Source organism: Equus quagga, chromosome 13 (genome assembly GCF_021613505.1).
Source record: "Equus quagga isolate Etosha38 chromosome 13, UCLA_HA_Equagga_1.0, whole genome shotgun sequence".
NCBI lineage: Eukaryota > Metazoa > Chordata > Mammalia > Perissodactyla > Equidae > Equus > Equus quagga.
Window position 1 is genome coordinate 92842575 of NC_060279.1, and position 10164 is coordinate 92852738.

The 10164-nt window shown below is 51.8% G+C and overlaps 1 protein-coding gene across 1 annotated transcript; it reads left to right on the forward strand.

The window, feature by feature from the left end:
• The first annotated feature begins 560 nt into the window (after positions 1-560).
• Positions 561-9768, forward strand: LOC124249627 (apolipoprotein C-I-like). Its single transcript, XM_046680743.1, has 4 exons — positions 561-629; positions 7623-7696; positions 8179-8350; positions 9453-9768. The coding sequence occupies exons 2-4, from the start codon at positions 7639-7641 to the stop codon at positions 9499-9501; spliced, it is 279 nt and encodes a 92-aa protein (XP_046536699.1). The 5' UTR covers positions 561-629; positions 7623-7638; the 3' UTR covers positions 9502-9768.
• The last annotated feature ends 396 nt before the right edge of the window (positions 9769-10164 follow it).

The window sequence follows — 10164 nt, forward strand, 5'->3', positions numbered from 1 at the left end:
CTTGGTCCTTGGGCTCCAGACCTTCAGGCCCGTGGGGGACAGTCACATGTTAGCAAACACTCTTGGGGGCCTCAGGGTCGTCCTTCCTGCCCAGGGGCAGAGACCCAGGGAGGGACCTCAACAGGGGCAACTCCCAGCGATCGCTGAGCACCAGCTGTGTGCCGGACACGCTCTGGATGCTGTGCCCCCCTCCCCTCCTTGGTGGTCCTCACAGCCTCGAGAGGCAGTCCTGTTTGCAGAGATGTGACAGCAGTGGCCCGTGGTTACTCCCCCGGCCTGGGCTGGGGCTGAGATTAGAACCCAGGGTAGGTGTGCTCTTGCCCACCTGTCGCTCGTGCTTCTTGCAGAGGCTCAGTTGTTCAGAGTCTGGGCGTGGGATGAGGAAGGGCCTGGATCCCACCCCTGATGTGTTCGGTGATCATGAGTGAGTGAGCGAGGCTGCTGGGAGCAGGGGTCTGCTGGACAGAAACACCCGGGCTCAGGAACGTCTGCCCTCTCGCCCGCAGGAATCCTCATGGCGCACTACCTGCAGAGCATCACGCTGTGTCTGGTTCTGGATGGAGAGCTGGTCTACCACCAGCAGCCTGGGGAGGAGGGCACCGTCATGTCTCTAGCTTGGAAATACACATGTGAGCCTGGGCCAGGGCGGGAGTCAGGGCTGGGGCGGGACCCCTGGGTCTGAGGGAGGAGGGGCTGGGGGATGGATTCCGGGGTCTGAGGGCGGAGGGGCTGGGGGACCTGGACCCCTGGGTCTGAGGGAGGAGGGGCTGGGGGCCTGGACCCCTGGGTCTGAGGGAGGAGGGGCTGGGGGCCTGGACACCCGGATCTGAGTGAGGAGGAGTCTAGATACATCTTTCTTGAATATAGGATTCTAGTCAAAGCCTTGGTAATGCAGCCATTATTTGCAATGTGTCCTGTTACAAGCAGAACAGACTTTCACTGAACCCATGCAAAGACACACATCACCATGACAAGAATACTTTAGAGTTTCCAAATTCTGGAGGGATGCAGTAGAGAGAAAAAGATAAATGTTTAACCCTTGTTGCAAAGATACACTTTACCAAATTGCTGTAAGTTATAGATGGCTTCAAGCAGAGGAGGAAGAGCGGTCCTTGACGTCTGGACAACAAGCCCTGGAAGCACCAGTCCTCCTCTCCAGTTGCAGAAACTCCACCCAGTTCCGTGTCGTGATCTTAAAGTTATCAGAACCAGTATGCCAGAGTACTTGCCAAAGTCTTTTTCATGAATCTCTTTGAAAATGAAACATATTTGTAAAAGCATCAGAGTAAAACAATAACTCTGACAGAAGCCTTTTTTTTTTTTTTTTTTTTTTTTTTTGCTTTTGAAAGGCAATGGGTAAATGCAATGGACAAGAAAATTAGGTATTTTTGTGATATACATTCTAGATAGTCAATAGAATCACAGGTAATAACATTATAGTAGGACATAGCAGATGTTTAGGAGTTTTATATCATCTCTAGAACACTTTTTAGTAACACTCACCAATACCATACAAACTAAAAAGTCTTGTCTCTCATTCAGCCATGCTCCTCATGTAATCTGATACACCAAATAAGCATAATTAGAGGAACGTCTCCTTTTATAAAGAGAATCAATCTTTTGAGATGTCCCAGGTGCCCTCTGGAAAATCCCAAAGTTACATCCTGGTCAAAAAACAGCATTTAGAATTTGAATAGTTTGGGAAGCTTGTCAAAAGTATCAAGAGGTTTGGACACTTGACCAGATAGGATCAAGGATCATTACAAAACAATACTTAAGTATCTATTTGACCAAAGTAACAATAACAGGTTTCAAAGGCGAATACAAAAGGTTACATAGTTGTAAGCAAAACTTCCCTCCTTCAATACTGAGAAGACTCAGGTTTCTTGCATAATTAAAGATCTGATAGAAAAAACACAGGAAATTACTTTGAGGAAACTGAAAAACTCTGTTTTCTTGTCCTATTGCTTAAACATAAAGAAGCTTTCGTAATGTGTTATCAAGAGCAGACCAATAGCCTAAGAAAACCTCGCCCTCTTAACAGAAAAGATTTTAATTTGCATCAGCTTATTTTGATATTAAAATTTATTCATTCCAATCTTTGCCAGTCCTAACCACTCATAAAATTCTTTTCCCAAGATTCCTTTCCCTCAAGCTTCTACAACTTTCTTTTTACATTGGGATTTTGTTGTGTTTCCTTCTACCCCTTCCTGAAATAGCCAGCCTCTCTTTAAAACAAAATTATGTCCATTCCTCATACCTTCTTTTACTGACACACACTTTACTTTCCTTGCATACAGACATGTTTCCCTTTTATTTCTAATAGCTTTATTTACATATATTAGAAATCTTAATCCTTAGAATCCTCAATTCCTAGTGAAAATTAAGAACTAAGAGATCACAGACTGGCAGATTTATAAGCACATTTCATAATTTCTAGGAGTATCTGCCCTTTGAATATGGCAGTCTTTCCCATGTGTCACAAGGCATGGTTACCAACATACCGAAATTTATCTTTAGTTTCTTTGCAATAGGAAGCCAAAATTTGATAAACCTATATTCAGATTCAGTAATTTACATTTTAGTATTTTATCTTGTTTGGAAAATGATTTAGGTATTCAAGACTATCCTTTATTTAGTTTAACTTAGTGTACACTTTGTTCTTATTTACATTTATTTTAATTACTTGATTTTTACAATAACGTTTGGATTACACATTAAATAGCCAACCATCATCCCAAGTTACTTTCTTGCTGACAATTTTGTAACAGAGACAGCATGAGCCCCCTTGACTAGTAAACCCAGGCAGAGAGAAAAGTTGCACATTTGCATGACGCCCAGGACTAACAACTCAGAAGATGTGCCTGTTTTAATTTACACCAACAACCTTCAGTTGGCTTTTATTTACTAATGATTAATCCTAGAGGACATGAACCTGAGAAGCATTTAAGTGAGTTTCCATTATATTTCTGAGATTTAAGAATACTTACTTTATAAGCACTTAATTTCAAGGCAATTAAATAGAGCTTTTTACAAATCAATTCTAACCATATCAACCAGAGGTAGAAAAATATCACATCTCTATGACACACATACATAGACACAGAGACAGACATTAACAGAGACCTCATAGCTTTCATTTTAAAACTTTTAGCCACGTGTCAGGTACAAAACTCAAAAGAATAGTTGGATCCAAATTGTATTTCTGGCAGATGGGCTACGTTAAGGTTACTTGTTCAGGTGGCTACAGTCTTTAATGAAAGATTTTTACCAGCATGCTGTAAGGATCCTGTAAGCTGCTTTTGGAGTCATTCTGTCTATTATCAAAAGTCTCGGGTAAGTGCTACTCAAAATTTCCCTTCTAGTTGTTTATTTGCTTCATTAACTTAGAAATAGTAATCAGGGGCTTAGCATTTGAGTCCTCAGAGGGTCTGATCTTAAAGGGGCAGGTTTTCTCAGAGCAGAAGAGAGGAAGATGGCATTGGGGGTGGGGCCTAAGTATAAGAAGGATGCCAGGGTGGAGTCTGAGACAAAGGTTCTGGGAAGACAAACCAAATGGCACCTGAGACAAAGAACAAGGGGGAGGGGAACATGAGGCTCCAGAGGCCATTTTGTTCTCCCTCAGTTCTTCAGTTGTTTCAGCCAGTTTAGACACGGTATCTTGTGCTGAAGCAATTTTAGAGCTCTGTGCGTATCCAGAAGCCTCAAGATACCGATGAAAATAGACGTATCCTTCATCATGCTTAATTCTAGAGCCACAGACTTCCAATTTGGTTTTAAGAAAAGCTAGCCAGGAACAGTGCTACCCTCAAAAAACAACCCCATACTCACCAAAGGACGATGCTCTGAACCCAAGGACCATGCCTTGAATGTGGAGGATAAAATTCCTTCCCTGAGAGGACAAGCCTCTCAAATGCTGAATAACCTGAGAGCTCAGAATGCAAAGGGAGCGGAGCTCAAATTCCAAGAGGAGACTCGATAAACCAAAAGCAGGCAGCAACTCACAGAAGTGACGAGCATGGGGGTTCAGTGTGGGACCTCATTCAACTCTGGGGGTCACTGCCTCCTCTGGAGCCCACTTCTGACACCAATATGTTGACCTGAAAGCCTCAACAAGTTTATCCAGGGCTGGCCAAAGGAACTGTAACTCAGGACCCGCATGCGGTGGCAAACCCTAGGCAAATCCACAAAACAAAGGAGGGGAGCTGCTTTCATAGGGAAAAAGGGGGAGCAGGGAGGGGCTGTTCTAAAGGAAAGTCCATTTGGGGAAAGTAACAGCTCAGGGTGGCAACAGCTTCTCATTGGCTGAGCTGTGATGTTTCTCATTGGCTGAGATGTGGCGTTTCTCATTGGCTGAGCTCTGGTGTTTCTCATTGGCTGAGCTGCAGTGTTTCTCATTGGCTGAACTGTGATGTTTCTCATTGGCTAAGCTGCAATGTTTCTCATTGGCTGAGCTGTGACGTTACTCATTGGCTGAGCTGTGGCGTTTCTCATTGGCTGAGCTGTGGCATTTCTCATTGGCTGAGCTCTGGTGTTTCTCATTGGTTGAGCTGTGGCATTTCTCGTTGGCTGAGCTGCAGTGTTTCTCATTGGCTGAGCTCTGGTGTTTCTCATTGGCTGAGCTGTGGCATTTCTCATTGGCTGAGCTGCTGTGTTTCTCATTGGATGAGCTGCTGTGTTTCTCATTGTCTGGGCTGTTACTGGGTGGGGAAAGAAATCTTCGTTCAGTAGAAAAACAGGGAAGAACTGAAGCATTTTACAGGACAATAATGAAATACACACACACACACACACACGCACACACACACACACACACACACAAAACCCCAGGTGAAATTGGAGGCCTCTGTTTTCCTATGTTGCATCTGTGGCTCCTTTGACCCATTCCTTCCAGCCTGACCTTCCCACAGTGACCAATAGGGGGCGCTGCAGGGCCCAAGCGCAGAAGAGTGACACCAACCACAAGGGATTCAAGCCTGGCTGCTGCCTGGACCCCGCTCAGAGAGGGGAAGGGCCTGGCCCAGGATCACACAGCCCGGGACTTCCATCAGCTGGGGACTCCACAGGCCTTCTCTCAGCAGGAGGGCAGGGTCTTGGGTCACTCGCCCCAGCTCGTCCTGCCAGAGTGGCTGCAGAGGACTTTGTCCCTGCGAGCTGTGGACACAGGCGACGCTGTCTCTGAGTGTAGGGCTGGGGACACTGAGCTGGGACTCCGAGGTCTTCCCAGCTTTCTAAAGGAGCAGGGCATGATGGGGTGTGAGCACCTCTTCATGATGGGACGGTCAGAGCCGTTAGGTACTTCTGGAAGAATTCAAGCAGCCGGACAGGCTTCAGAATCAATGACTGTGTCTGAGGGGGACAAGGACCTGGGCTCCAGCACTCCTGGACCTCGGGGGATGGGCTGGGGTCTGACTCAGAAGGGGAGGCGGTGGGGGTGGGGTCCTTTGTGTCTCACTTCCTTCCCTCCTCCAGCTGGGTCGTGGACCTCTTGTCTATCCAACAAGCCCAGTGGGTGCAGAGTCCAGGCTGCAGGGTGAAGGAGAGGCCCACCCTGGGAGGGTCAGTACCGCCCATGGAGGTCAGGGCTGGGAGATGGAGCTGGGAGCTGACACACAGAGAAGCCAGGGCTGGAGCTGGGAACCACCGGCCTCTCCTCTCCCACGCCCTCAGTGCTCAGAGGAGGGGAGCAGGGTTCCCACTGCAGGGGACTGACCAGGCTAATGATCCTGTCTCCCAGGCCAGGCTGCATTCTCCTCACCCCTGTGCCTGCTTTCTCTCCGGCACCCTCTGCACCACGAGGGCTTTCCCTGGCCCTCCCTTGGTGTCCCTGTGGAGGCGGGTCCCCTCTCCCACGTGACTCACCCAGAGCCCAGTGAGGAGGGAAAGGGTCAGTGGGCTCAGAGGCCAGGGCCTGGCCCCAGCTCCGCATTCCACTGATCACAGTGTGCCCTGGAGCTGGGGCCACCCCTCTGAGCCTGTTCCCCAGATGTCAGTGGGAGAGAGGGGCACCAGCCACGTCTGTCACTTGAAGACCTGAATTCTGAATCCTCACGTAGGAAGATGTCTGAGCAGACAGGGCTGTCCCACCTCATGGCAGCCCCAGTCAGGTCAAGACTTGGAACAGGGGCTGGGGACAGAGCTTTGGGAGACACAGGCTGGCAGGGGTGCTGTGGGGCAAAGGCTGACCCCGGCAGGGATGCAGAGAGACAGCCTGAGGTCTGGGAAGGGGAGGGACTACCCACACCCATCTAATCATTCACTGAGCCATTGAATGTTATTGGCTGTGCCTCAGTTTCCCCATCTGTGAATGGAAACTCCTATAGGTGTGATGAAGATGAAACTGGAAAAGGCAATTTGTTTTTCTCTTCTTTTGGGTCAGTGCAGGGAGGGGAGCAGACTTTGGGTAGATGTCTGGGGACTGCTGGTCTCACCAGGGAGGCGGATGTCTGGGAAGGCAGCAGGGGGGTTGACAGGGACCGGAAGTGCTGAGCTGGCAAGAGGAGTGTTGCAATGCTGCCAGGGTAGTGTCTGTGTGTCCCTTTCAAACCATCCCTTTCATCTCCAGACTGACATATGGTGGGGAGACACAAGGCCAACCAAGAAGAGTCTGGATCTGGGGCCTCTCTATGCCCAGCTGCCAGGGATCACTGGGGGTCAAAGGCAGCCCGGAGGAGGGGGAAAGCCATAGATCCAGCCCTGAGAGGCAGATGTGGTGGAGGGAGGGGAGATGGGAGCCTGGGTGCCAGGAGGGGCCTGAGAGGGTGATGAACAGCAGACGGAGTGTTTACCGGGCCCGGCAGCCTTGGAAATGGGGGAGGAATGGAAGAGGAGTCTGGGGGATGGATGGTGGGGCCCAGGCTGGAGCCTTGCAGCGCAGGTTTTACAGTTGAGACAGGCTGAAAGGACCCCTTCCCAAAAGGGAGAGAGGAGGCTGTGAGGTTCAGACCCAGAGAGCAGAAGGGAGGCCTGGGTGCTCCAGATGCAAGTTGTGGGGCGTGAAAGGCGAGTCTGAGAGTGAGATTGGAGGGGGCCTGCCGGGGGTAGGAGTGTGGGGCAACTGCGTGACCACAGAGACGTGGAGCGGGAGCTGTTTGGGCTGAAGAGGCTTGTGAAGAGGGGCGGGATGGAAGAGGGCCGGGGTCCAGTGTGAACTGAGTCCCTGAGCTACCCAGAGGTAGAGGGAGAGGCCCTGAGGCTGGGAGCAGGGTGTGCATCAGGAGGGGAGGTGGAGACTGCCCCCTGAGGGGGAAGGGCTGGAGCAGGCAGAGGGCCCCACAGTCAGGGAAATTTCGAGATGCGGGCGATGGACAGCCAGGGGCTGTGCCTGACGTGACCCGCTGCCATCAGCAAGGGGCCCAAATGGAAAGGTGAGAGGACACAGGGAGGCAGGCCCAGGGGAGGCCCAGGGGGAAGGAGGGGAGACCTGCCCCACCCCTCCCCAGCCTAATAAAGGCCCAGGCCAGGCCAGGTTCCCTCATCTCCCCTGTCCCTCACTGGTCCAGGTGGGAGCTCACCTGTCCTGTCCCTCTCTGGTCCAGGTAGGTGCTCACTGACTTCCCGGGAGGGACCTGGGGGAGGGACATGCTGTGTCGCTGATCACCCCATCCCGCTTCTGTCTCCAGAGCCCCCTCACCAGCCATGAGGCTCGCTCTGTCACTCCCGGTCCTGTTGGTGGCTCTATGGATGGTGTGTGAAGGTAAAAGAGGAGAGGAGACCCCGGAAGTTTGAGATTTGGAAGTGTGAAGCTGGCCCCAGGCCTGGGGTCCAGGCTCAGAGGACTCTGGAGAGCTCTGGGGACCCTTATGTGCCCAGGTTCCCCTGTCCTGCATTCATCACCCCACCACATCCCGCCAGCTGGGTCTCAGCTTCTCTAAGGGGTGGTCCAGCAGGTGGGAAATCTGCCCTGTGGAGCCCCAGCAACACATGATGTACTGACCCCCACCCCTCCAGGATTGGCTGTCTTGCTTTTACAGTGTGGAAGGGGGGGCGGGGTGTGTCCAGGGGGAGAGAAGGCAATTCCCAGCAGCTTGAGACCCACTTGGGGGCCCCACTACCTCCCCCCATTTTAACACCAGGAGCCCCAAGAATCCCATTCCTGGACCTCCTTTCCCATCCCTGACGCTCATCGGGAGGCCTCCCAATACTGAGATGTTTGCACCCTCCCCGTCTCCTGGACAGGCCGAGCCCCGGCCCAGGCAGACCTAGAGACAGACCAGGCGGACCTAGAGCCGGACGGCATCTTCGACGTCATCAGGGGGTGGTGGAAGAAGGTTGGAAAGAACCTGGGGAAGAAGATCGTGAAACACATCATCGACGACATCAGCAAGAAGAACGGAGCTTCAGTGACCCGGTTAGTCCCCTTCCCGGGCCCGGGTGGGCTGGGTGTATGGATGAAGACACTGGGAAAACTGAGGCTGGGGAGGATGACAAGGTCCCTGCGGTCACACAGCTGGCTCTCTGGGTGCTCAGACTTGGGGGACAGGTTCCTGACTCCATCCAGGATCATGTGGAGATGGCCCTGGGTGGTGGGGACAGGCCCAAGCTGGGGCTACACAGACCTGGGACACAGGCTGGGGCAAACCCTCTCCTCCTATGACGTCAGGAGCCGCAGTTTCTCCGTCTGTGCCATGGGGGCTTCTGAGGGGAAGGACCTGGAGGGCCGCATGGGGCCTGGCACAGTGTGGACACTCCATGGTGTTTCGCCCACAGTGGCTCTGTCTGAGGAGTTAGGAAAGCATTCATTTGTGAACAAATATGCATTGAGCATCGGCTCAGGGCCAGGACCTGGTGCATTAGGGAAGGAGAGCGATGAATAGGACGAAGTCACAGCCCACAGGGAGCTGCCATTTGGGGGAGGGAGCCGGAGGGGAACAGCCCATGAACCAGGGAGTTCCAGGAGAGGAGCCCAGAGGGAGCACAGCACTGAGAAGACGATAAACAGGGTGTTGAGAACAAGCAGGGATGGGGAGGGGCTCTTGTAGACAGGGCGACTGGGTCTGCTCTGAAGAGTGACACTTTCAGTTGAGATCTGAATGAAGGAAAATGCAGCAGGGGCTAGGAATGTGGGGAGAATGTTCCCTATGGACGGGGAGTGCAAAGGCCCTGAGGCAGGAAGATGTGCACATAGTCAAGGAGAGGGTGGCATTCTAGGACAAGGGAACAGCCTGAGCAAAGGGCGGGCGGCTGGAAAGTGTCCTCGAATCAGCAGGGGACAGGGGACAGAGAGGACAAGAGCAGGCACTGGGGCAGAGAGGGCAGGCCTTGAGAGCCAGGCCAGCGTCAAGCATTCTGATTTTAAGGAACTCTGGTCCCTCTGGGAAACAGGCACAGAAGCGGGGCCACCAAGTCCTGGGCTCCTCTGAATCTTCTTAGTGGAAGAGAGAGACCAGGGAGTCAGGGTAGGGGCGGGATTGGGGCAACACACAGTGACCTCTCCCCGTCTCTCTCTACAGGAAAATGGCATCAAAGCCAACTGGGAAACCACAACACAAGAATACATGAGGACACAAGCACACACCAGAACACAAGCACACGCCAGAACACAAGCACAAGCCACAACACAAGCACAAGCCACAACACAAGCACATGCCAGAACACAAGCACACACCAGAACACTGCTGCCCTGAACACTGGGAGAGTTTCTCACTCTAACCTAAGATTCTGCCCCTGAAGAAGCTCTGAAACTTCACACACCCCAGGCCCCGGTGCTGAAGATTTCCCACAAGGTGCCCCATGTAGCCCCCACCCCCTACCAGCAATAAAAATCCTAATGAGACTTCTGTGTGCTTCTTTGCTGTGGGGTGGGGGCTATGGGACAGGGTGGGGGTTGTGTCTTTGGGAAAGAGATGCTGAGACTCACACGTGTGGAGCATCCCTATTTGCTCTGTCCTGAGGACTCTGAAGTTCAGGATCTCAAGAGAATCCTCACGAGAACCTTGGGAGCTGGGCCCTATTAATCCCATGAGGGTATTGAGGCCAGAGAGTGATACTGAACCTCCTGATCCTAAGTCTGTGGGCCTGACGCACAATAATATAATCACTGAGGCCGGTACTTAGCGAGAGAGAAAGGTTTATACGAATGGCCAAAATGGGAAGGTGAGAGGATAGGTTCTCTGTAATCCACCTTACCCAGAGGAGAAAGAATCCACCTTAACAGGAGGAGAA